At 47.0% G+C, this 26,931-nt stretch overlaps 1 protein-coding gene across 1 annotated transcript; it reads left to right on the top strand.

The window, feature by feature from the left end:
• The first annotated feature begins 18,972 nt into the window (after positions 1 to 18,972).
• HRH3 (histamine receptor H3) lies at positions 18,973 to 21,321 on the top strand. The gene is made up of 3 exons (XM_030963384.1): positions 18,973 to 19,183; positions 19,423 to 19,589; positions 20,443 to 21,321. Exons 1-3 carry the CDS (start codon positions 18,973 to 18,975, stop codon positions 21,319 to 21,321), a joined length of 1,257 nt encoding a protein of 418 aa, XP_030819244.1.
• Positions 21,322 to 26,931: the final 5,610 nt, after the last annotated feature.

Here is a 26,931-nt window from a genome sequence, read left to right as displayed (position 1 = left end):
TTGGGGTGGGCACAGCTGCCTCCAAGGATGTCTCTTGGTCCTTCTCACTTCAGTCTTGCCATACCCACATATTTACCCATTAATTTACCCATCTTTAGGGAGTACAAATCTTTGGGACTAAAGGATAAATTGTGTCACTCCAAATATCTTTATAAGGTTTTCCTGATTTGCCCAGAAATACATGTTTTACCCCCTCTCCCGTAAGCTCCAATTCAGCCACCCCTCTTGGATTGGTCAACCTTATGAGTCCCAACATGAAGCACAGAAATATTTCTGCTGCAGCTTTTAAGCAAAGCCCCACAAAGTAATCAGGAATTTAAATTATTATTATTTTCTGACAGTGCAGGTCTTTGTCATGACTGAGCAGCTGATCTGGAAGAGTTCTCCAAAAGGACCACAGCAAGACAAATCCACTAATTAGATGACCAAGATATATTGAATTTTTGTAGCTTTTTCTGGTTCTTAATTGAAGGCATGGGCATCCTTCTCCAGGCAAGTTTGTAAGCATTTCAGCTAGATTTCCATGCTTAGCAAAATGAGGATAATTGACAATTTCTTCCTTTGTTAAATATTGACGGGCTATTCTCTAGCAATCTAACTCCATAAAACCCCAACACTGGGCAGGGAGAAGAATTTAACTCTGTATTTGTCTCCCTTCTGCATTGGCATTGAGGGAGGAGAGCAGGTACCTTCTAAAGGAGATGGCACAGAAATTTTGCCTTGTTGGCAAGGTTTTGCAATGTTAAAGTAATTAAACGGGGTTTGCAGGGGAAAGTGTTGGGTAACTGTCTCAGGCATAGGTGTAACCATCAGCTCCACCTACAATAAACCCAAGTGCTTCCCTCCTGTGGGGAAACACAATCCCCTTAGAAAACTGATCCCTTGTCACTGCGGCAGATTTGGGAATCCTAAATGGTGATACAAGGGCAGAATGGAAAACTAAAAAACCTAGAGGTGTTGCTGCAGAGATATTGCAAGGAAACGTGGCACGTTGCAGCAGAAATGCTGATTGTCAGCGGCCCATCCATCACCCCTGGAGACAAAGGCCTCTTCCCTCCTCCAAATCTTCCAGCAGCCAAAGCAGTCACTCAGTCCCAACATGTTTGGGCAAGTTGTCCAGCTCTGCGAAGCTCCTTTTAGTCCTTGACTCCTTGCCAGGGAGTTTCAAAACCAAACCCATTTGTTCAGCGAAGGCTCCAGCATCTCCAGCTCGGTGCTTGTGCCCCTCCTCCAGGAATTCCCAGCCCCTGTTCCTGCCCAGCAGAGTCCTCACAGCTCTGTCCACATGTCCTTGGAAAGGCTCCCAGCCCTCCTGGTCACCAACAGCTTCACCTTAGAGGAGTGAGGGGCTTGTCCATACTTGAAAGATTATTTGGATTGAGGGACAGTGTGAATTGAAAGCAGAATGGGAATCCCGAAATATCTCTGGGCAAAAAAGCCCCAGGTTATCAAAGCACTTGATGGAAGGGTTTTCAAGGTCTCTGTCTTCCTGCATCCCCATATGAGTGACCCTGACACAGCTCTGCAAAATGGGAAACAAATTTTCCATAATCTGAATAATAAAGATTTCCTCCTGCAGTCTATCTCATTTTAAAAGGCAGTAATTTTGAGTTCTATTGGCAGTAATAGATTGTTTTGAGCTGCTAGCACTGAAAAAGGGAAGATAGTGTGAAAGAGCTACAGTCACAGAAATTTATTTCATATAAGAAAATATTAAAAAATCAGACATTGGTAATACTGATAATGCTGTAATGAAAAACGTGGTAATGCTGAAACCACATGAATTTTAACCAGTACCTTGAAGAAAAGCAATTCAAGTGAAAAAGGAATCTGTAAATAATGAGGAACATGGCAAAAGCTGAATAAGTAGAAATAGCCAGTCTGTTAAAAGGCTGAATAAGCATGTTCTTTGTAGTGGCATGGAAAGGAAAAGGCACAACAGGCTCTATCCTCTGCTTCAGTGATAATTTCCCTGGGAGCTGCACCCATTCAGCTGAGGGCAATTCAGGGGCTGAGCCGCTTCCATTCAATGGAAAATAAAGTTTTGAGAATCTCTGTGGTCAAAGTTGTGATAAAAACCTGAGAGTGCAAGGGGCTTTCTGCAGGAAGCCAGAAAGCTTATTAAAAACACATTTTCTCACAAAGTCTAGACACAAGCACAGAATCACAGGACTGTTAAGGTTGGAAAGGACCTTTAGGTCATCAAATCCAACTGTCAGCATTAAAACATTTCCTCAAGTGCCATATCCACAGGGTTTTGGAATATGTGATGTACCCCTCTGCTGAGCCCTGAATTCTGCTAGTTCCCTGTGTGACTTCTGGTGCTGGAAAATCCTGTTCCTGGAGCTGAGTAGAGATGAGCAGGAGAATCTTCTCAGGATAAAAATATTTGGGCCAAAGTATCTCAAATTTATACATCATCTTCCCTGGGATGGGAATCCATGGGGGTTTTTTGGATATTCATGGCAGGGAAGATGGGGATAGATGAGATTTAACTCACAGTTTCAATCCTTCACACACCTGTGTAGGATTTGGGAAGCTCCTTAGGGGGATGCTGTGGAACCTGACTTTTAGGAACCCCCTCCCAGTAAGGGCTGGTACACGTGAGCTTCAGCCTGAGCTCCGGGAGCAGATCTGAAGAAATTTGATTTTACCAATGCCTATGCACCACTGCTGCCAGCTGATCTGCCTTCAGTCAGCGATGCTTTATACACTAATAGCTGTTTATTTGTCAAACTTAGGCACAGAAGCATCTTATTTAGAACTAATTCCCACATGTGGGTTTAGCTGCACGTGAGGCAAGTGACCCCTGTACTCTCAGGACACATTTCCCTCTATGGTGGCAGTGGATCAACCCAGCAGCTCATGTGAGGCTTCTTTCTGGAAACTCAAGTCAATAGAAGTTAATTATACTTATTAATGCAAGGTCAGAATTGACGTGGGAGTAAAATTTAACCTGAGTGCTTCCTTGGTAACTTCCCTGTGTCACCAGGATGTCACTCAGAGGAGCAGCTGAGCAGGGTGGGTGTGCACAGGGCAGAGCGAAGGAAAGTTCCTTACAGGCAACAGGGGAAGGGATATTTCCCTTTAGATATTCCCTTTGTCAGATTCCTACTGCCCAGGTTAGATGTCACTGGCGTTGGCTAATTTAACCTCATTTTTCATTAAATTCAATGCTGTTGTTTCAGCAGCACAGCCTTTCCCCGAGGCAGCACCAGCTCCCTCTCCATTTTGCAGCTTTGTGGATGAAGGGACAGCAATGAAATGTTCTCTGTGGCACGCACATGTATTTTCCAAGCGTTCCTGGTGTGGTATCTGCACTGTGCCCCCCTGGCAGAGCTGCCCTGGCACCCAGGGTGTCCCCTCCTCACGATGCAGCAGAGAGCACCTACTGACCCCAGGAATGGGCTCAGCACAGTTCTGCCCTGCAATTTTGCAAAAAAAATCCCTGGATTTTAACCCCAGGACTTGTGACAACACCTACAAAAAAGAGAAAAAAAAATAAAAATAAAAGCAGGAAAAAAGAAAAAAAAACTCTGTGTAAAGCAAACTGGCAGCTGTGTTTACTGATACACTATGGATTGGTTTAGCATGTAATTTTCCCTAGCTCAGTAAAATTAGCACCTTTGATCCAGCAAATATTTATATGCACATATTATTTGCTGGAATGGTCTCCTGTACTTTATAACAAAGTCCTGTCCCCTTGTCCCTAGGCAACCACTAGAACAAATTAATTAGTAATTACAAATTCACACATATGCATGAAAAAAAGATCCAGGTTAATTTTATGGTGCCTCTGTGTTTTCTGTGCTTAAAAACTAAATTATTCTAATCTACAGACTGGTTTTAAAAAGGTCTCATGATGAAATTCCACCAAAAAAAAAAAAAGGTAATGAAGTAAATAAGATATTTGAGCATGAACAAAAAGAAAAAATCAGATCCTGTCCCAGATCCTGTCCCAGATGGAGTTGGGAAGTTTGGCTCTGGATCTGAAGGCTGCTACACAAGAAATCCCCGACAGGCAGACAAACTAATGTGCCTCCCTCGTCAGCTTCTGTGTCAGCTACAGCTGACTCTATTTACTTTTTGCCCAGAGAAGGAACTGGGAGCAGAAGGAAAAGAAGAGAAACCTTCATTGATATTCACAATGCTTTCTTACATGATCAGCATTATTTTTGTCCAGGAAACTCTTTCAGAAAATGGGAGAAAACAAGTGATGAGGTGGAAGAATGGCTGTCAGAGGGAAAGAAAGGACCCTCTTGTGGAGGAAGGAGTTTGTTTTATTTTGTATTAAAGTACCATGAATAATTTTGGTTTCTGTTTGTATATTGTGTATCAGAAGAATGAGGTAGATTCAGTCTGAAAAAATTGACTTTTTTACTGTAACCAAGCCAAATGTCAAACCAGACATCTCTAACGATGAAGGTTGGTGGAAATTGCAGCTCAGCCTGATGGCAAAAATCCCCACTTGTCCTCATTTCCATGCAACATAAAGGATGCCCTGAGCCCACAGCCCTGCTCTGGAGCAGGGGTGCAGCTCCAGGCCCGGAGCTTTGGCAGGGCAGCTCCTGCCGGGGTCTGCCGGGCTGGGCTGGCCATGCCAGAGCCCCACGGCAGCAGGAAGGAGCCCTGCCAGCTGGCAAACTGCTCAGCCTCCCAGCAGCAAGGCACATTCTGCCTGCAGCGCTGCCCAGGGCCCTTCCACATTTCCATGGATGGGATGGGAGCCTGGAAGGAGGAGAAGCTGCTTTACCTGTGCACAGCTGCTCTGGAGGCAAAGCACAATTGTATTTTTCCAGCTCTGCCATTCTGAAGGGGAATTTGCAGGTCCTCTCTCCTCCTTTACACCAAGTGAGGGTTTCTCCCTGCCTGTCAGAGCTCAGTTTGGGCTCCAAGCATGGAATTTACACTGCCGGGTGTCACAGACATCTTTTATGAAAAATCCTTTCCTTAGGATTTTTCCTCCTGAGAAGCTGAGAGGCCTCAGGAACAAAATGCAAACAACGATTATCTGCTGCTGTGGAATGCAGCAGGTGCATCTGTGATTGGCCCATGTTGGATGTTTCCAATTAATGGCCAATCATAGCCCAGCTGGCTCGGACAGAAAGTCCGAGCCACAAGCCTTTGTTATCATTCTTTGCTATTCTATTCTTAGCTTAGCTAGCCTTCTGATGAAACCTTTTCTTCTATTCTTTTAGCATAGTTTTAATATAATATATATCATAAAATAACAAATCAAGCCTTCTGAAACATGGAGTCAGATCCTCGTCTCTTCCCTCATCCAAGAACCCCTGTGAACACGGTCACAGCCGGGAATAATGTCCAAGGAAGCACAACTGACAGGAAACTTCTGATTGGCCATGGTGTGATTCATTGGGAGGCTCACACTCTCTGAGTTAAAACAGCATCACTAAATAAATAATAAATAAATAAATCACTGAAACCCCCAGGCTGTCTGGCTATCAAGTGCCCCAGGAGCCTTGCTGTGCTGCTGTGGGATGGCCAGGGCTGTTTGCTGCAGTGCAGCTGGGCTGGAGCTGCTCAGCCCCTCACAGGCAGGGTCAGCAATGGCTCTCCAGATGCAGCCAGTTGTTTTTTGGAAGTGACTTTGCACAGGTGAGGAAAAAACAGCCCTTCTGTGGGAGCATGGAGGCAGAAGGAGTGAAGACTGAGGCAGGAAGGAGTGGGGTGAGGAAGGAACCAATGGGCCTCACATTTCCTCAGATTAGTCATTTCCTCACAGAATCATAAGATTTCCTCAGATTAGTCATAGAATTATAGGATAGTTGGGGTTATAAATTTTGGTCCTTTCCCCCTGCAATAAGCAGGGACACCTTGAAGCAGACCAGGCTCAGAGCCCTGTCCAAGCTCACCTTGAGCACTTCCAGGGATGGGACAACCATCATTTCTCTGGACAACTTGTTCTGGTATTTTACCACGCTCATTGTAAATTTTTTTTCCCTAATATCTACACTGAATCAATCCTTTTTTAGTTTCAGAGCATCACCCACCCTTAGCAGTGCTCAGATCAGCCCTGGGAGTTCTTCTAACCTGGAGAGGGATGAGCCTGGAGCAGCCCCATGCCAGGAGGGGAGACACAAGTGCTCTTTCAGCCAAAGTGAACTTTAACAGGTTTTTAGTAGAAAAAAACCATTATCTGATCACAAGAGCAGCCTTGTGGGGCTTCACATGCTCTCAGTGCTTCAGGCAAACACAAGTGGAAGGACTTTTTCCTATCTTTTGTGTGTGCAGCCACTATTTGATGTAAATGTACTCACCAGAAATTGAATAACTCCCACGCCAGTAATTTTATACCCATCCAACATTTAAATTATGAATGCAATAATCTGCAGCACCACGACTCACAAGGCAAGGCTAGAATTCCCCAGGCAAGAAAAGTCTATTTTTAGCTCTTTGCAGCTGAGATTTTTACAAGATGTAGAAATTTGCTCCCTCCTGCTGCCTCAGGGGTTAATCTGCGTGCAAAGTTTCAGGGTTTTGTTTTTCTGTCCTTCAGGGGGTCAAACCTGAAAGCAGCAAAACAAACAAGCTGCTCTGGGGGGAAGGAGTGCAAGAAGAAATCCCCATGCTCTGCCTGGGCGAGGGATTGCCTAACAGGGTTACTCTGAGGCAGAGGAGTGATGAAATTGGTTTTTCCTCTGAGAACATCCCCTGGCTGGGCTGGAACCTGGCTCAGGAGTGGCTGTGTTCTCCCTGAGCAGGGGCTGTGCTGGAATCATTCCATCATTAGTCCATGGAGCTGGCAGCAGGAGATGCTCCTGACTCATATTTGCAAATGGCATTTAAAATCTTGGGTTATTTTCTTCACTATGTTTCTTAAGGGGTTTTTGGTTTTTTTTTAAATCTATTTCAGGGACTTGGTGTTTTACTTGTTTTCTTCTCTGTGTGGTACCAAGGAGAGACCAAAGCAGTGCAAAACTCTTGTTTCCCTCTGTGTTTGGCAATAGCAGAAAATGGATGAGAGACAAAAGGATCAGGTGCACCCCAATAATCAGAAGCTCCATTCTGCTGAGCCCCACGAGGGATCTGTGTCATCCAGAGCATGGAGGCAGCTCTGGTTCAGGCTGAGCAGCTCAGGGTTTCATCACTTTTTGTGTCACATGGAGGCATTTATCAGCAGGGCTGATCATAACTGGTGGATGAGATGTGGTGCTCCTTCCAAAGCAGGACTGTAGGGTAATGTTCTCCGTGCCAAGCTCTGTCTGGAATTACAGCCTGGTGAGTAATCCCAGCCCTGGCACTCTCCTCCCCTGACAAATCACCCCACTGCCATTTCTTGATCAAAGGCTGCCAAAATGGGGGCTCCAACACCACCTTGCCTGCCCAAACCCAGCTGAGTGGCTGCTTGGTGGCAGGAGTTAAACACAGTTATCTTGCCTCTGAATATCATCTGTGGGCCATGTAGAGAAAAAGATGCTAAACCTCTGTCTCCCATGCCCTGTGAAAGGCTCCAGCAGAGTAGTGGACATTAATTTCCTCTCCTCTGCAAAGTAATGCACTGCTTTCCCTGATGCCATCAGGCTTTGGTTGTGCTTGAGGGAAAAAATGTTAAAAAAAATAATAAAATATTGTGGCAAATGGAGATGCAATTCTTTTAAAACATTGTCTTTTTGAGAGGTAACAGCAACAAAAATTGCGTGAAGATCAAAGAGAAAAGAGGCTGTGCTCAAGAATAACTCAAAAATAATATGGGGCAGTTGCTGAGCAACTCTCCAATGCAAAGTATTGCTATTTTCTTGTCCCTTCCCCCATCTGCACAAGGGGGGTGGTGTCTAGTGCTGGTCAAAGAAAAGGTCTGTGTGATTGCCTGGGTACAATTAGATCTGAGGTCTTTGCAAACAGCTCCTATCAATCAGCCTCGAGCCATTGATCTTACATCTGAAGCACTTATTGAAAAATAAATTATGGTTTTTTTGATCTAATCTACTATTAAGGATTCCTTTCTTCCTTTTTGAGGCTGGGTAAATAAAATTCTTCCATCAGAACTTGCTTAATAATTATGCTGGACACACAGCAGACCAAATCTTGAGGGTGAAGCAAAGCGAGGACTCAGAAGCTAAAGGCTGATTTCTTTTTCTGTGGTCTTTTCTTTTTTTGTTGGAAGAGCTATTCTTTAACCAGGCATTTCACAGTGCTAAATGCATTCCAATAATCAGGGTATTGTCTGTTATCTGCCTGGAGCTGAGCAGCACATGTGCCACAGGGATCTGCCTGCTGCACAGTTTACCCGAGGGCTGCACCTTTCTCCTCCCACTGTGGCTCTGTCCTTGTCCTGCTTTTGTGCAGCTGCTGCCACTTGCTTCCAGATGCAAAAGTGCTTTTTTTTCCTCTAGGAGGGGTTGTCAGTATCCATCCATGGGGATCCTCCAGCATCCAGATTGCACTGAGACCATCAGGTGGAGGAGTAGATGCCATGAAAACTCCACAGCAGGGCAGGGACACAGCTCAGGTGGTCACCATCCCTCTCTCCTGCTGGGGTCTCTGGGGAGGTGTTGAGATCTCTGATAACCATGGAAATATATTGTGTCATCTCATTTTGTGACAGAAATGAATAAATTCCTGAGCTCCAGCCCAGCCTGCACTTTTCCATCTCCCACTTTTCCATGTCCCTCTCCAGCAGGGCAGGATGGAGCTGTGACTCGACACCACAGTGTGCATCCCCTGGGAAGGTCCCTGTGAGCATCCTGGCAGTGGGGTCAGCCACACTTGAGCCCCTGCTCAACTCCTCCTCCCAGGGGCTGGACCTGAGGCAGAGCAGATGCTTGACCCACAGCAGCATCAGTGTGACAAGGCTTGCCCTGCTATTTCCCAGTGTGGCTTTTTTTCCAATACTCCTTTGAAAGCAGTGCAGCCAGCTCAGCTCTGCCTCTTGGATGCTGGCAGGCTGCCACCCTTTAATTAAGCCTGCTGTTATGTCTAATGCTGGTGGCAGAGTTTCAGGGCACCAGCACAGAGGCTGTGGGAGTGGGAGCAGGAGATGAGGTGGCTGCAGAGCTGTGTGGTGACTCGGACGTTCAGGATAACATGCCAAAGTAACAGTGTTGATTCTATCCTCCTTGCTGGTCAGAGCAGCTCCTGAGCACAGATCCAGCCAGGCCATGGAGAAACTCCTTTTCCTGCAGGGAAGAGGGCAGCTGAGAGCAGAGAGCATTGGTCTGAAACCCATCCCTCTGCGGCACAGAGAGCTCTCTGGAATCCCCTGGTACCCCTCACTGTGTGGCACAGAGAGCCCTCTGGAATCACCTGGTACCCCTCACTGTGTGGCACAGAGAGCCCTCTGGAATCACCTGGTACCCAGCTGTGTGCCCCAGCCTGAGCCAGCTCAGCAGGCTGCACTCACTTGGGTGAACAGAGCCTGAGCTTCCAGCCCAGGTGACAGGAGCAGGGACTGAGGAAGGGACAGCTTTAGCATCTCCCCCTGTGCTGCAGGCCACACTGAAGGAAAAGTCTGAGAGTTCTCCCTCCACTTCTGGCTGCTCCACTCAGAGCAACTCAAATTCATCTTGTCCCCCACCATGAGCATCAACAAAGAGAGTTGTGGTCAGGTACGTTCCACTGCTACAGAGCCTCTGTGCTGCAAGTCATGGCTTGACTTCAGTGCATTCTTCAGCCTCACTCCTCCTCACACAACTCCCAGGAGCACAACTCTATTCCCTCCTCTCCTCTCCAGGCTGCTGCTGCCCTTGTGCAACCCCAGGACTGAATTTCAACGTGCACAGGACAGGATGATGAGGCACAGCCAGGAGTGTGCAATCTCAAATCCATGTCCCTGCAGCTCCCTGTTCCCACAGCCAGCCGGGGATGCTTTGGAAAATCAGCCTCACATTGGGATGCTGAGTGGGATGTGGGACTCTGCCACCACCCAGTGATCAGAGGAAAGAAGAGAGCAGCCTGCTCATGGCAGCACTTCTACAACCCCAGACTGGAGCCCAGCACCCTGTGATTTGTATTCTGCCTCTTGATCTGCAGCAGCTGTGCCCTGCTGCCCCTCCCGAGCCCCATCAGGGCCGTTCATCACTGCCTGAGCCCCACGAGGCTGAGCTGCTCTGCTCTGCTCGCAGATAACCACGGACTGCAATTAAACACTCCCGGTTCCATGCTAATGAGGAGCAGCGACAGAATGCACAATGGCAGAGAGTTACAGGCCAGCAATTACAGACACAATCTTCCCTCTTCCTTGTCCTTGCTCTGTTTTTTTCCACTGTTCCACACTTGCTGAGAGCCTGACACAGCAACCAGAGCTCTGAAGATGATGAGCAGAGTAATAAAAAAGCTCTTTGAAGCACCATGAGCCCTGATCACTCCTTCATGTTTCTGCAGCCCTGCTGGCCAGGGCAGCGAGCAGGAGGTCCACTTCAGGTGGTCTGAGCTGCTAAAAGTAGTGTCATTAAAAATTCCCAACTTAATCATGATAATTGAATTAAAGGAATATTGTGGAATATTTCCTGCTTGTTCTGAAGAGGGGCTGTACTTGTTAAAACCTTTTGAAATCCAGCTGCTGCAAATAGCAACTCGTGCTTTCCCAATTGCTCACCTTTCTTGCTCAATACCCAGTATCTATTTAGGAACTGCTTTTCAAAACACTGTGCACTTTGCACAATTAATTTGGGGAAGTCTGTGGTGTGTCCTAATGCTCAAAAAAATGCTGTGACAAGCTGAGGAGACCACATGTATAAAGTCAACCTATAGAAACAAATAAGCACATTTTTGTACATGCAATCCCTGGCAGGATTGCTTAGAAATCGTGAAGAGTTGTAAAACAATGCCATAATATTCTTAAATGCCAGATGTCACATGAAATATTATTCAGAATCATTTCTCTCTCCTTCCCAACCCGCCTGCAAACAAGTGGGATCAGCACAGCCGGGCCGTGGGTGCTGGGAGCAGCATCAGCTGTGAGTGGTGCATTATTAACAACTGGAATTATTAATTCTGTTTCAGAAAGCTCTTCTGTGCCTCTACACGCAGTCGTTTGCAAAATTATTTGGAAAATTAATCTTGCACCTGATCCCTCCCTTTTTTAATGAACTGTGTCGTGCTGTCAGACAACGCTGATGGACAGCATAAAGCAAGGGAAGAGAAAAGGGAAAAGAGCACCTGAAATGACAGGCAGAGCCTTTCCCACAAAGCACGTCACTCACAGAGTTAAAGCAGAGCAGAACAAGGGGAGATTAAAACAGAAATGGCACCGTGGGAGGGGTGGCAGTGTGGTGGGACCTGGGTCCCTGTGGGGAAGGTGAATGTCCCAGTTCCTCACCTACTGCCAAAACTTTTAGCCACCAGGAAGATGCTGATGGTACCTGGCTCCAGTTTGATCCCCTCCTCTATTCCCAGTTGTCCTGGCTCTGCTTCTCCAGCCACAGCTCCAGGAGAACCTCTCTGCTCATGGGGCTTCGTTGCTTTTTGTGTCCTTCAACATCTGGTTGGAAAGCAGGAAAACTCCCTCTTTGCAGTGACCAGAGACACCCCTGGGCTCCAGGGGAGCTGTGTAACCTCTGGAACCCTTGGCATCCTCACTCCATGCTCAGGTCTGCATCTCATTCCTATTTTTGCTGCTCTTCTCTTTTCCCAAGCAAATTACTGAGGCATCCTCCACCCACCAAGCACCAACCCAGCCTTCATCACATAATACTGCCTGCAAAAGTTTTAAGGCAGGGATTCTTGCGTGGTTGACATTCATTTCCAAGCTTCACCGTGCCTTGTAGGCCTTGGGAAAGAAAGAGACAGGTGGGAATGATTTCATGCTTCCCTGCCCTGCTAGGGTGATGTTTCTCAGCCTCCACAGGGAGGAGATGTGTGTGAAGCAAAGGGGTAAGAGGAGTTTCTGTGGCCACTGGTTTTGGGATAAGCAGGTACAGTTTCTCATGCAGCCTAAAAGGAGATCTGGCTTCTACATCCCCCAAATTCTTTTTTCTCTACTCTCTGGGCCTGCACCATGCAGGAAATTCCCTGACTGACCATCATCCTCTGGAGGGGTTGGATCTGAGCAGTGACCCTGCTGTGCTGAGGCAGAGAACAGCCAGGGGGATGGCAGCAAACACCCTTCAGAAGGATGACCCAGCACCTGCACATCTTGTTTTGCTACAGCTCCTGTGTTATTCAGTCCCTTAAATTCCACTGAAAGTGATTAATGTTCCTTGTCCTCACCTTCTCCCTCCAGCACGGCTGCACTCTGGCTAAGCAGAGGTCAGAGCCAGCAGGACATGATTACTCATTGGAGAGGGAAGGACTTTCAGTTCTTCTTTTTCCCTTTTTTTTTTTTCTTGTTCCAGGACGGTCTGAACTCCGATCACAGCAGCTGTGACATCCAGTGGCAGCTCTGTAGTGTTTGGAGTCACCCAAGACAGCTTACAAAGACAGCTTTCACAGGTAGGGCCCTCTCATCATCACAGTCAGAAAAAAGAGAATCCTGTTACTTACAGCAAACTCCCTCTCTTCAGGCCAGAAGCCTCAGCAAAGCCCAGGGTGGCTGATGAGATGGATTTATTTGCTAAAACCCTGTTTGCTGCAAGCCAGACCAATAAAGAGACCTGCTGGAGGTCTCAGCTCTCCAGACCCAGGAGGGCTCTGTTTCCTTTGCCCTGTACTATCTTTATACAAATCTGACTCCAAATGATTTTTCTAGAGGTCAAACTAGCTTCAGCAACACAGATTTGGGCTTGGAAGAGGAAGACAGTAGATAACAGAAAGCTGTTACAGAAACATCCTGAGCATCCTTGCAGCTTTGCCTGCAGTGAGCTGATGCTTCCTAAATGCTTCATCTTCCTCCTGTCACTGTCCCTTTTCACTCCTCTTCCCCATGCCTTTGTAGTTGGATGCCTGACATACTCTGTTAGTCTCTGCTGCCTTATAATGAACATCAAAAGAATGAAAAGATGATGAATTGGAGATCAGGACCCAGAGCAATCTCTAATAGAAGGGAATACATTAGGCACACCACAGCTCAATAGGAAATACATTCTCCATCTGCCTTTGCTACAGATCCAAGGGCAGGCTTGGCATTGTCTCAGCAGACAGAGATGGGGTTGAGACATGGGGTTTTTTATGAGAAAAGCCAGGAGTTAGGGAAAATCCTTGTACAGATGAAGGTCCTTCTGAATTAGAGTGATCTGGAGAATGTGGGGCAGGCTTTGGAAGGCAATGGGCAGGCAGGGGGAGCAGAATCCCCCTGGCAGCAAATTCAAACCAGAGAGCTGAACAGAATCCAGCCCATTCAAAAATGGAGAAGTTGTCACAGTGGCTGACAGGGGTGAGACAGGGAACTTGGCAGAGGTGGCAAGGCCTGGAAGGACAGAGGGACGTGTCACCCTCTCCCTAGGAAGGGCACCTTTCTCTGGAGAAAATGCACTTGATAACTGACACTTCAGTGTTGGACCTTCAACCTTGAGAGAGCTTTTAGAGACAAAAACACTTGAAATTCCTGCCTGAAATGGCAGCATCTCCAGAGAGATAACAGAGATGGTGAAGGAGTGCTGCCTGGGCAGATGCTGCTGCATCATTTCACAGGAGCCACTGGAGAGGGGGAGAATAACAACAAGCTTCAGATCCTCTTGGCTAAACACTGCCCAGTGCCTGGGGGCACCATTTTTCATTTTCACAGAAGCCAAATGGCCAAATAAACAAGATAAAGTTAGCTAGACTGCTGATTCTCCTAATCTCAGACACAGAGATTTGTTTGTCCTCTACCCTCCAGAGAAATGTGTTTCCTTCTATTCCATCTTGCTCATACAACCACATATGCTTGGGGAAGAAGTGTCATGCAGGAAATACAAGCTTTTGCTGAAATCCCTCAAATATTGTGCCTGAAGGACCCTCCAGCTTGTAAGACACCTGATGGGAACCTCTGGGGAGAACTTCTGCTCTCAACTGCCCTGGCATGACTCAGAAGAAACTCTTTTGGTCCACTTAAATTGGGCAGAGACAAGAGCAAAGTTGTCTATGTTTGTGTGTGGAAGGGGTCTGGTTGAACCCAGGGCTCCATCATCCTCCCTGATGCACACAAAGAATTAATGGATTTCTATCTTTGTAAGGGGAAAGAGAACCAGGCCCACGTTGAGCAGCAATAATGAATTAAACTGAATTAAATTTTGATACATATTAGAGATATGTTAGTTACTATATAAAGTAATATACTTAATTAGCCCAGGAAGTGTGTTAAATATTACATGAGGTTACCAATGAGTTCCTGCAGGAAGCGAGCGAGCTGACATTTGTAGTTCTCCTCACATGAGGACCTGGTGGTAGCTCTGGAGATATCCATGGACTTCACAAAGGGGCTTAAACCCTCCCCCTCTCATTGTTTAGTGACCTGAAGTTTTATGAAGTCTGATGGAGTGCAAAGGAGCCCACAGTGCCACAGCTTGCACCACGGCCCAGAGAAACCCAGCTCATTTCTCTACAGCTGCTCTGTTTTCCATCTGCCTGGGAACAGAAGTGGCTCTGATTAGAAATGTTTTAGTGCTTCCCAAATCTCTTTTTCTCACTCCTAACCCACACTGCTTGCTGCCATTAAGAGAATTAGAAACAAAGGCCAGCCTTGCCTCTTAAACCACTGCCTGATGGAGTACCAAACTTAATGGATACCTTTTCAACAGAGCTTTAACATTCACTCCTCCATGTGGCAAAATGCTTCCAGCATGGTTGGTAGCAGCCGCACACGGATTTCACATCTTCATATTCAGACCCTGCTGTCTCTCTCTGCAAACATCTATCAGTCTGAACAGCAGCTGCCAACTCAGTCCAGGCTGACAGATGTAGGATGAGTTCTGGTTCCATTCCCCACTGTGCTCTGAAATTCTCGTTTTGAAATACAACACTGAATTGGCCCTGACAAGAGTCAGGTGTTAACTCTGATCAGACAGTTACTTCATTACTAATGGCGTTACTCATCCTGCTCTGCTTTGTTTTCCTCCCCCAAACTCAGCATTTCCCTGCTCACAAAAGTGCTGTTGGATTGAACAAGGACAGAAATGTGACTTTCTGTGGTGACAAGGTGATTTGTAATTTTAAGGAGCTCATTCCCAAGAAGCCAAAAGCATTCATGGCAGTTCGAGACAGGTCCAACTATGAAAAGTCTCCCTGTAGTAAAGGATGCATTTTTTAACACTTTGGGAGTTTGGATTTGCAGGTTGGAGCTGGGAATGGAGAGAAAGAACAAAGGAAGAAGAGGAAAGAAGGAAGGAAAAGAAAGAAGTGAAAAGGTACAGGACACGTTTTGAGCACAGGTGGACACAACACTGTGCCCAGATGGGGACAACTGCCCTCCAGAATCTGTGATCCTTCTCAGGGACATGGTGGCTCTGTGCCATTTAGAGCTCTCAGCAGGTGTTGCTTTGGGAGTGGAGAGGTTAGTTTCCCACCTCTCTGAAATCTGGCTCACGGGTTATTTCTTAGCATTTTCAAGTATTATTCTGGTCATCATTGTCTTTGTTTGACATCAAACTCACTCAATGTTGTCCCCTGCAGTATGGTAAGGTAGAGACCTCCTGCCAGCAGCAGAAGCTGTTTTGACACGTGGCTGAGCTGGATGCAGCACATCAGTGACTGATTTCATCATGTCCCAGCCAGGTCTGGATTGCCATGCTGGTTTTCAGCCCTAATAGCTCCCCAAGCTTTGACAGACAAGTTGTTGTTGGGTTTGTTTTTAAGAGAAATATATATCAAAGAGTAGCATTACACTGCAAAAGCATCTCCAGCATGAGAAATGCTCCCCTGGTGTTTTCTGTGTCCTACTCATTGGTGCTATGTGTGAAATATTTAATTGAGGGGTTGTGATGTATCTGGGGGGTCTGGCAAAGCAGGGGCTGAAGGGATCCTTGAAGATTTTGCCCTCAGCCAATTTGGAATCTCTTTTCTCAGCCACACTGCCCCTCACTTCACCCATGTGTGCTGGTAACTTGTGAGGGGATCTTTAAAAAGGGAATTTTCCAAACAGAATAAACATGTCCCATGATGAAAGGCAGAAGAAAAGGAAATAAAACAAAGATTTCATAGTCACAGATACTTGTGTGAATGCCAGAGGACTTTCAACCCTCATCAGTAAAGACATGAACACAAAGAGATTTTTTAATAATCTCTTTCTTTAAAGTTTGTTTCAGAGACAAACTGGCTCCATGGGACAGAAGTAAACAACGGAAAAACTACAACTTGTGCATATCCTCCTAGTCCTAGGTTTATAGAGAGCTATCTGTGGGCATGATGGTGCAGACAAGAGAAGACTTTTTGGCTGTGAGGGCAGTCTGGAGGGCATCTGGAACAGGTTGTCTGGAGGGGTTATGGAGTCTTCATTCCTGGAGATATTCAAACCCCAACCAGACAGAGCCCTGGGCAACCTGAGCCTGCTTCAGCAGAGGAGTTGGCCTGGAAAATCTCAAGAGGTCCCTTCCAGCCTGAACCATCCTGTGATCTGCCACCCCCAGCTCCTGCTGCTCAGGCACAACCTCAGAACAAACAGAACTGAGGCTCAGGAGAGCTTGGGGCTGAGCTGCAGCTCAGACCATCCAGAAAGGTTCCACTGTACAGATCACAGGGATTGAGCAGTGGTCAGGAGCTCTCCCTGCCCATGGCCTGATGCAGGGTGGTCAGAACACCCTGTGTGAAATTATATAAGCACTTACGAGCACATGGGGTACCTACACATGGCATGTGTAGTGTGTAAGCCAGCTCCAAATGTGAGCTGTCAGACCATCTGCTTGCATGTCTGAGTGTGCTCTGCTTTAACTACAGTTGTGTGATTTCCTTTCCTGAAATGTATTAGAAATACACTTGTCCTGTCTGCTGGAGCAAGAGAGAAACATCAGGATCAGGAAACCTGTAATCTGAGCTCTATCACCTCTTATCTATCCAACAGTCCTAGACATTTACTCTGGATAAAAGATAACTGTGATTTGCCCACATTGTATTGTATTACTTTATAAATTATCTTAGGTACAAAGTAGGGGGTTTGGTGGTGAAAATTCTGAATAATGGCTGACAGCTAACAAACAGCAAACTGCTCCTGGGGATAGGAGCTGCACAGCACACACCCCATCGATGGAATTTGTAAACATTTCAATGAACACTAATGCTTGACTGAGTGGCTGGAGATTACACATAACACCAGATCAAAAACAGCCTCACAATGAAAGTGGTTCGTGGGTTCATTAAACATCACGGGCGTCCAAAAATTTTAAAAAAACTCTTTCTCCATCACATCTGTGGTGATCAGCATAAAATTCACGTCCCGTCTGCTGGGCTGTGGTGCAATCCGGGCCCGGGCAGGGTGGTTGGGTGGGTGGTTAGGTCCGATCCCCCTCGGGCAGCACCAAGCATCTCCAGCCGGGAGTTCTGGCAGCCGCGTCCCCAGCGCTGCCACCCGCGGCTCCACGGGCGCACAGTGACATCCTCCGTCGGGATGCGGCAGCAGCCGAGCCTCGGCCATCCACGGAACACCGGCCTGGGGACACTTGTGTCCCCGAGGAGGGAGGGGGACACACGTGCGGGCAGCTGCCGGCTCAGTGTGCGCGCAGCTGGGAAAGGCAAGCCCGGCTCCGAGCGCGGAGCCAGCGCGCTGTCCCAGGGCTGGGACAGGACAGGATGAGGCTGGCTCCGGCTGAGGGCATCCTTTGGTGGGTGCCACAAGGGCCACACCCTGCCGGAGTGCTGAGAAGTGCTCTCAGTGCTCGGCTCTGCCGGCTGCAAAGGATTTCCAGCGATTGCAGAGCTCTCCCAGCAGGATCCGGCAGGGCAGAGGCTGTGGCTGCTTGTTCGAAGAGGAATTCGGTGAGGCTGTAGTAGTTCCTGAGGTGAAAATAGCTTTTGGAGCAATCAGAAGATGGCAGACCCCCTGGGCCTTAACTACAGGCTTGTTTCTGGGTTTGCACAGTTTTCTTGCTTTGCTTATCTCTCTGTTTCTCGAATTCCCCTGACAGAAGGGTGCCCGGTCAGGGTCTCCAGCCTGTCCCCTTCTCTGTGTTTGCAGCTGCTGCTCTGCACATCCCCGTGCTGCTCTCCAGAGGTGGCGATAGCAGAACTGATCCTGCCCCTGGGACAATGCCTGTGGGGATGTTTTCTGTCCTGCCACCTGCAGCAGGCACCGTGCACAGGGGTTGTGCAGTGGTAGGTGACTTCAGGCTGCAGAACCACCAGCTGAAACAAGTCCTTAGACAGAAGTTATTCTCTTTAGCTGTGAAGGGTGAACAAGTGGTGGAAGAAAGAAGAGCTAATCATCTTCCTGGGGCTGGGGGCCCCAAGGACTCCTTGGCAGACTGAGAATTGCCTGCACCCTGGCAGCTTTACCTCTCCCTCCTGCTGCCCATGAGGAGCAGAGGCAAGATCATCATCCTCTGTGTTCCGCCTGCCCAGGGAGCCCTCCTGTCTGATTAAAAGGCAAATAAAGTTCTGACCTCACTTCTGTTCATTAAGGCACAAACCCCACAGGAGCAATAAACTCATGGTGGACGCTTTGGAGAGATGCAGGAATGTTGCTGTGCAGCATGCAAAGATGCTGTGGGAGAACACAAGAATGCTTCTGAGTTGAGAGGGGAAAGAGGGATGTAGAGATGTTCTAGGGGGTGGCAAGGATTCTTCGAGGTAATGCAGTGATGCTCCAGGGTTGAGAAGGGAAGGGGAATGGGAGTAGATGCTCTGGGGGGATGCTCCGGAGTAATGCAAAAATGCTACCAGATTGAGAGGGGAATGTGTGGATTCTCAGGGATGCCCTGGAGGAACGAAGGGATGCTCTGGGTAGTACAAAGATGCTCCCGGGCTGAGAAGATACGTGGGATTGTGCAGATGCTCAGGGCTGCTCTCGTGGCACGCAGAGACGCTTGGGCGGATTTAGGGATGCTCTGGGGGTTCCGGGGCCGCTCGGGGGGTACTGAGGGTGCCGGGGGCCGGAGCGGGAGGCGGGAGCGGGCGGGGTGGGGAGGGGCAGCAGCCCCGCGGCGGCGGCGCGGCGGGAGCGGAGCGGGCATGGAGAGCGGCGGGGCGCTGAACGGCTCCGCCGCCGCCGGGCGCTTCGCGGCCGCGGGCACGGCAGCGCTGGGCGCGCTCATGGCCCTGCTCATCGCCGTCACCGTGGCGGGCAACGCGCTCGTCATGCTGGCCTTCGTGGCGGACTCCAGCCTGCGCACCCAGAACAACTTCTTCCTCCTCAACCTGGCCATCTCGGATTTCCTCGTAGGTAAAGTGCCGCCCGCGGGGCGCCCGCCGGCACCGGCACCGGCACCGGCACCGGCACCGGCCCGGCAGCAACTCGGGCTGCCCGGCTGCTCCGCCGGGCTCCGCTCCTGCCCCCCACACCCTCCCGCAGTCCCGATCCCCTCCCGCAGTCCCGGCCGCGCACGGGAAGGGGCCCCCGGCAGCCGCGGGTCCCCCCGGGCAGAGCCCGGCTCTCACCGGGACCGACCCCTCCGCTTGCAGGTGCCTTCTGCATCCCTCTCTACGTGCCCTATGTGCTGACGGGGAGATGGATCTTCGGGAGAAGCCTCTGCAAACTCTGGCTGGTGGTTGATTACTTGCTGTGCACCTCTTCGGTCTTCAATATCGTCCTAATTAGCTACGACAGATTCCTCTCGGTGACAAGAGCGGTGAGTCCTGTCATGGCAGCTGAGAGGGACATAACTCTCCTCCTGCTTTACTCTCCAGATTGTCTGCAGTACTTAAAAGTTCTTTGAATCCTCCAGAAATTATTAATCTTTCAGCATGGAAGGCAATAATCATCCATAAATGCATAATTCAGATGTGGTTTCAGATTAGTATTCCTGGCATAATTAAATCACATAAAGCTCAGTCCCCGTTGTGCAGGTGTTCCCTTCCCAGGTGACAGGGTAGCTGTGTACAAGCAAGCCAGCCAGGTAAGCAGACTTTAAACTAACTTGCAAGAGCTTATTATCCCCAGGACAAACAAGTGGATTGCAGTCAGACTCACAGCTTCATGGCAGTAAATAGCACTGCCAGCTGTGGCAGGGAATGTGGAGTTGTCTCTGAGAGTGTGGGAGATCAAAATGCTCGGCCTTTTGCAGGAGGTAATGAGCAGTTCCCAGGCAGATCTGACCCACTGCTGTTTGCTCGTTCCCTGACTACAAATACAGCACAGATTTAGCCCAGGAGCTGGTCAAGTCCCTGCCCTTGGGACTGACAGGGAGTAGCTGGGACAGCTCAGGAAAGTGGTGGGTGCAGACTGCTGCCAGCTCCAACCAAATCAGTACACTTCCACTTAGCAGACACCATATTTTGGAGCTGTAAAATGAGTGTTCTAAATCTTCCCTGTAAGAGTGTGATTTATCTAGCAATTGCTCCTGTTGCCTATGGCATATCAATTTGTTGGACTGCTGGGGTATTGCCTAGCAACTTTACCAGGAATGCTAATAGTCCATTTGTGAGAAGCCTCAGCCAGCTGGGGTGTGGGACTGTGTGTAAGAAAAGGCTTTCCTCTTGCAGGTCGCCTACAGAGCCCAGCAAGGCAACACCAGGCAAGCAGTGCTGAAGATGGTGATGGTGTGGGTGTTGGCATTCCTGCTGTACGGACCTGCCATTATCAGCTGGGAGTACATATCAGGCCAGAGCATCATCCCCAGTGGGGAATGCTATGCTGAGTTCTTCTACAACTGGTATTTCCTCATGACAGCCTCCACGCTGGAGTTTTTCACCCCTTTCATCAGCGTGATGTTTTTCAACCTGAGCATTTACCTGAACATCCAGAAGCGCACCAAAATGCGCCTGGATGTTCTCCACGAAGTGCACGACCAGTCCTTCACTGAAGAGATGGAAAGGAGCCCAGAAGCAAAGCTTTCTTTGAAATGCTGTAAGCGGGAGCAGAAGGAGTCAGCTGAAACCCTCAACCTCTCTAAGAGCAAACCTCAAGCAGCAGCCTCCACTTCCAGCCTGGATGCCAAAAACCTGCTGGAAACGAGCTTGGAGAGCTCCAGGAAACCCAAGTGTTGCAACAAAAAGAGCTGCAAAACTTCAGCCTCCACTCTGTCCTCAGAGAAACGGGTGAAGATCGTGTCCCAGAGCACAACTCAACACTTCAGGCTCTCCAGAGACAAGAAAGTGGCCAAATCACTGGCAATCATTGTGGGCATTTTTGGGATTTGCTGGGCACCGTACACTCTCCTGATGATCATCCGCGCTGGCTGCCACGGCCAGTGCATCTCTGAGTTCTGGTATGAGACTTCTTTTTGGCTGCTGTGGATCAACTCAGCTGTCAACCCTGTCCTGTACCCTCTCTGCCACTCCAGCTTCAGAAGGGCTTTTATTAAACTCCTTTGCCCCAAGAAGCTGAAGGTTCAGCCTCACTATGCCCTTCAGAACTACTGAGGGTGAAGGCAGCCCAGTGTGAGGATGAGAAACGCCTTGGTTTACTTCTGCTGTACTGGTGTGGGACTGGAGCTTGTTTCCTTGGAAGAACTCAGGAGCAGTGGTGTGAGGCGGGTGAGGAAGGCAGAAGAGAGCCCACTATTAACTTATTTTAGTTCATCAACGACAAAATCCCACCGCAGAGAAGGATAAAGGGGTTTATTGACATTAACCACGGGTAGTGAAACCTGTGTCCACCAGTTGCAGGTGCCACAAAAGAGCTCTGCTGCCACCTAGTCAGCCTGAGCAGCACCAGCATTTTGCTCCAATAAACTGAAAACTGAAAAGAAAAAGCTAATAAAAATAAATATCTGGCTTAAACTACTGTGCTAAACTACAGCTTAGCTGTTGGCAGACCTGATCTTCCTCATAAATGGGAGAGATTTTTCCTCACACCTATTACACGTAGATGATGATGATACAGAAAGAAAAGAACAAACCTCAAAAGCAAAACATCTCATTTATCATTTTTGTAACAGCAGCTGCAGCCATAATCTGGATCCCTGTTTCATGGGGTGCAATAGATGTCCCTTCCACACCCCAAGAAGGGACAGATCTCTGCCCTAAGGAGTTTACAGCCAGGCTCTGAGGCATTGAGCATCGTGCTGTTGGCATTGTTTGATCCCTTCCTGCTTCAGAACTGCTCTGATTTCCTCTGGGTCCTGCCACACGCTGCCCGGGGCTCCTGTGGGAGTGTTTCCCTCCTGGCCAGAGCCATGCAGCAGGAACCAGCCCTGGAAGGGCCCTAGGAAAGGGTTCTGTGCCCATGGGAAAGGTGCCAGCACAGCGCCAGCTTCTCCACAGACTCCATCCTGACAACCCAAAGACATCTTCAAATCTCTCCTGCAGGATCTTAAAGATACTCTTCCGGCACTGTGTTAGGGAATGACAAGCTCAGACAGAAGCAAATCTTGTATTGTTTTTGTTATGTTCCTTTTTAAAATGTTCCTTTCAGACCTCTTAAATTTTTCAAGTTTCAGAACTCTTGCATTCTTTCTTTTAAAATACCTCACTTCATTGGAGCTTGAGCATTGGAGCTTGAGCTGATTCAGTCAACACAACCATCAATTCTTTTACTGTTTAATTTGAACTTTTTTTAGAGCTGTCAACTAATTGCACAGATAGAACACCAGATTCAAGAGACCAGGGCTCTAACCTTGGTCCTACCAAAAAATCCTGGTCATTTTACTCTGCTTCCCATCTCATGCTTCATCACAGTTGCCCATTTGTTCTGCAGCCTCCTTGGGCACAGAGGCAGTATGACCAAAAAGCAGATCAATTCCACTGCTGGCACTGCTCAGAGATGTAGTAACACAAATAAGTAATTAGTTGCCATGGCAAATGCTCGTATTTAACAGTACTGCACAGGGGAGCTCAAGATCCTAAGTCTGAAAACTCCATTTACAAATAGAAACCCAAATGTTGTAAAGCGGTACCAAAAGCTTATGATGTTGTGATCGCCAGTTACATTTTGCTGCTGCAAACAAACTGCTTTTGGCTGCTGCTAAAAGTAAAAAGAAAATGCCATCAGACTGTATCTCAGTGATATTTGTCAAGTAGATGAGTATTGTCACCTGAAGTCAGGTTTTAAATGATGTTTTGTCTTGTGTATGTGATATTTCAGGCTTGTGACATGTTCTGTCAGTCTGTTATATATGGGTTAAAATTCACCCCTCAAAGTATGTGTGCTGTGAATTGACAGGATAAATGTTGAGCCTGGTCGTACCTTTCCCTGTGTCTGCTCCCTTCTGAAAACTTCAATAAAGTATTTTTATAAGAAGCTTGCTGCATATTTTATGGTGAAAAAGGTGTTGTCAGAAATGATAAAATCCAACTGGAAGCAAAACATCCATGGGTTTACCTGAGGAGGCAGATATACATGTCACAGAAAAACCAGCTCCTGAAACAGCTGAGTGTCTCTCACCTCTGCTGAGCAGGTTCCTGACAGCCCCCTGAGGGTCTGGTGAGCGCACATCACTCAATTCTCTCCAGCTTCTGGTCTTTTCCAGAGCATGTTACATGCAGCTGGGATCTGGAGGTGTTCCATCCGCAATAACTCTTCCTATAACTCACAAACCTCACTGGTTTACTTAAAAATGACAAAGCCATAACGTGCCCAAGGCACAGTTTCCAGCTGTAGTTCTCTTCAGTAGTTCAACAGGAGAGGTGGAACTACTAGATCATTCATTCTGATTAAAAAAGGTGCCTGGTGTGACACCTTCCTTTCCCAGAGGGAAGAAAAGAATATATTTCCTTGTGAGCCTTTTGCACAGTATTTTCATGGTCTGTGACCTCCATGTGAGCAGAATTATCTATACTTGGCTGAAAGTAATTTTATTTATTGTTGGATTTTGCAGGGAAGATACTTATATTCCTTCCTGAAATAAGAGCTCTTGCTTTGCCAGATAAAAAGGAAAAATAACTATTTATGCTTGGACATGAGGTCACACCTGAGCCTGGTTTTCATACTGAAAATGTTGGGAACTGCTCTGAAGTTTCAGAGTAGCTGATGACTAATTCAAATATGCTTAAAAGAGTATTTGAATTCTGCTGATTGTCAGTGTTCAGAATATAAATGTCTATATGCATTTGGAAGAGGCATCAACTGGGGAGCTTCTAGACATAAGCCAATATGAATTATGAAAATGCAGAACCACTGGATAAGGCAGGGGTGCTTGTCACCCAGCCCAGCAAAACACCTGCGTATCATTTATTTTTACAGGCTAAAAATTTGCCTTTTTCCTATTGTCTTGGCATAAGCTAAGCAGGCAGGACTTATTTACAACAGCCATGAAGGAAGACTCACTGTAATAATTAATATGATTCAAATATTTGGGGAAGCACATAGGCTTCATTTCCACAGCACATCTCCACAGAGAAAAGAAACCTGGCAAATTCCAGAGAGAAGCATCCAATTTATGCAGGGAGTGTTGGTAAACAGCATTCAGGCAGCTGCAAGTCATGCCAGGGAGCTTTTTGGATAAGAGACTTCCCACAGGAGCAGAGTGGAGGTGATGCCAGTTCCCCTCTCTTGATACAAATCTCCACTCCATTAACTCGAGGACATAAAGGCTGCCCTAAAGAGGTCTGTGGTCTTCTCCTACAGCATCATCTGCATATCAATAAACTATCAAAAATCATTTTTTATTTTAGCACAGCTACTTTCTTTCTGTCTCTCTAAATGCTTCCTCCCTAATCACCAGTAATGAGAGATCTCTTTGCACAGCAGAGGAACTCTGCTCCACAGCCTCTCCTCCAGCCCCTCCTCAATTACCATCCCTTATTTTTTCTCTCCAACCTGCAGTTACAGAAATTGCTCCATTGTTCCACAGACATCACTGAAGCTTCATTAGCTCAAGTAGGAGGCTGGAGAAGAAGAGAGAATGCAAGGATCTTTTGTTGAAAAACACCTGTCTGTGATAATTAATGAGATTTGCTGGGAGAGAAGGGCTTTGAAAATAGCAAGATGTGATTATATTTTGATTTGAAAGAATGCTAATGGTTTGTAAATGACCATTCATTTTCACAGCAGAACTAGGATGGAAAGACCAGGGGTTAATATCCTTGCCAGAAAGAACTTTAACAATGTGATTTCTGTGAGAGGGGATTGATTTTTCACAACCCCATCTGTGGAGCAGTGACACCAGCACAACTTTGCAGTACAGATCTGGTCCTAAAAGAGACCTCCTGCACTCTACAGAGCTTGTTCTGCAAATAGATGAGGCACAGTAAGGAGTGTTATCTTTCCTTCTGAAGTGAGAATTGCAGACAAGAAAAAAACTCTGAGAGCTGCCCTGGATGAGTGCCACAAAAGAGAAAAGCTCTCAATTTCTGACACCACAAAGGCAGCCTTTCACACAAGATTGCACAGATGTTCCTGTGGACAGTAGGGAACTCACAGCACTTCTCTGTTCCCTTAATCTTTAAGGCTCCTCCTTTCCTCCTTAAAACAATTTTGTCAATAGAATTGCACTTGCAGGACTAAGGAATTATGGGGGTTTAGAACAGCAATTAGGAATTCTGCAGGGTGAAAGGTTTTACCTATAATCCAGCACCACCATTTATTGAGATTTACAACTATCATTGGTATTTACTTCAAAAAACCCACCACTACCTGAGAGAGGAACACTTTGAGCACCTCAAAGGCAAAAAGACCCAGCCCTGTCCCTGCACCTCCTGTTGCAAGCTCAGGAACGTCAATGACTCCTTCAATCAGCACCATTTTTATTGCTAAGGATGCACGAGCATTACTTATTTACAAGCCCCACACTTTTACTCCATCATTTGCTTGCAGAGTCTGGGTGCAAAAGGGAGCTAATACTTAATCCAAGTACCAAACATCATAGGTGGAGCTATGTGTGCACTTCTGTGGGGGAAGAACAAGACTATTTTTCCATTTTTAAAATGCTATTACCTGGGGTTTTTTGGGGGGTTTTTTGGTTTTTTTTTGGTTTTTTGTTTGGTTGGTTGGTTGGTTTTTTGTGATTTAGAGGCACTAAGCAAGACCTTCAGTTGGATTGTAAAGGCTTCATGGCAAAACCGGAGTTTTCTCTATGCAGACTGGACCCACAGCTTAAACATCTGTTCTTTTAAACACAAAAATGTGTCTGTGGTGTGACACTGACTTTGGAATTATTTTTAACACAATATCCTAGGATTTAGCAGCACAATTAACACTGAAGGAAAACTGATTGCAAAGTAGTTAATAATCTCATTCAAGATCTCTCTGAGCATTCACAAACAACAACCTCTCTACTAGGAGGGCAACAACAGTTCTGGCAAATATTTTAGCTGTTAACTCACAGCTCACACACGACTTTAGCCTTTAGAAGCTGTTTATTGAAGAACAAACAATAATGGGGGTTGCATATAAACCCTTGAACACAAGGCTGCAAGTACACCCTGCAGCGTCCATGAATTGAAAACAGTTCAACAAAGCAGAGCAATCACCCTCCATTATGAAAATAATTTATACCTTATATTCTAAGAAGCACAAATTTAATAGACCACTATGGTTAAAACACCATTTAATGTCTCTGATACATCTTGTATAGAAAATATACAGGGATAAAATAATATGTGTAATACTTTTGTGAAGCCTGTGGTCAGTTCTCTGAGAATTAAGCTGTTATCCAAGAGCTTTCATGAAAGGAACAAGGTCTTTTGTTGCTGTCATTAAAATTTTTAACCAAAATGAAGGTTGCAAAAACTTTATGGAACTGTATAGGCAGAGGAACGCTGACACACAGCTAATTCAAGAGTAAGGAAAAGACTGAAGTGAAATATGACTGTCATTGGAAGAATACAGCACCAGGGCAATATAAAACCTCAGCAGAGGATCAAAATGCCCAACACATCCTTCCTGAAGCTCTCACTGGGAAGAGCTCGTGCAGACAGAAGCCTGCAGAACAGTTCATCTTTATTGCAGAGAGAAAAGAGCCGAAATACCTTAGAAATTCCTCCTCACAAGTCCCACATGCTCCTGTCCTCTACTACGAAGTGACAATCTCAGAAATGAGATAATCCCTGAGAACACAGGGATTACACTGATTTCCCTTGAAAAAACCCAGA

The sequence above is a fragment of the Camarhynchus parvulus genome, chromosome 20, assembly GCF_901933205.1.
Source record: "Camarhynchus parvulus chromosome 20, STF_HiC, whole genome shotgun sequence".
Taxonomy (NCBI): Eukaryota; Metazoa; Chordata; class Aves; order Passeriformes; family Thraupidae; genus Camarhynchus; species Camarhynchus parvulus.
This window is presented reverse-complemented; position numbering and strand designations above follow the sequence as displayed.

Excerpts from the sequence above, each read along its gene's own strand:
- HRH3 (XM_030963384.1), top strand. The coding sequence starts at position 18,973 with ATGGAGAGCGGCGGGGCGCTGAACGGCTCCGCCGCCGCCGGGCGCTTC. Across the intron at positions 19,184-19,422 it reads CATCTCGGATTTCCTCGTAG|GTGCCTTCTGCATCCCTCTC; the intron begins GTAAAGTGCCGC and ends CTCCGCTTGCAG. Across the intron at positions 19,590-20,442 it reads TCCTCTCGGTGACAAGAGCG|GTCGCCTACAGAGCCCAGCA; the intron begins GTGAGTCCTGTC and ends TTCCTCTTGCAG.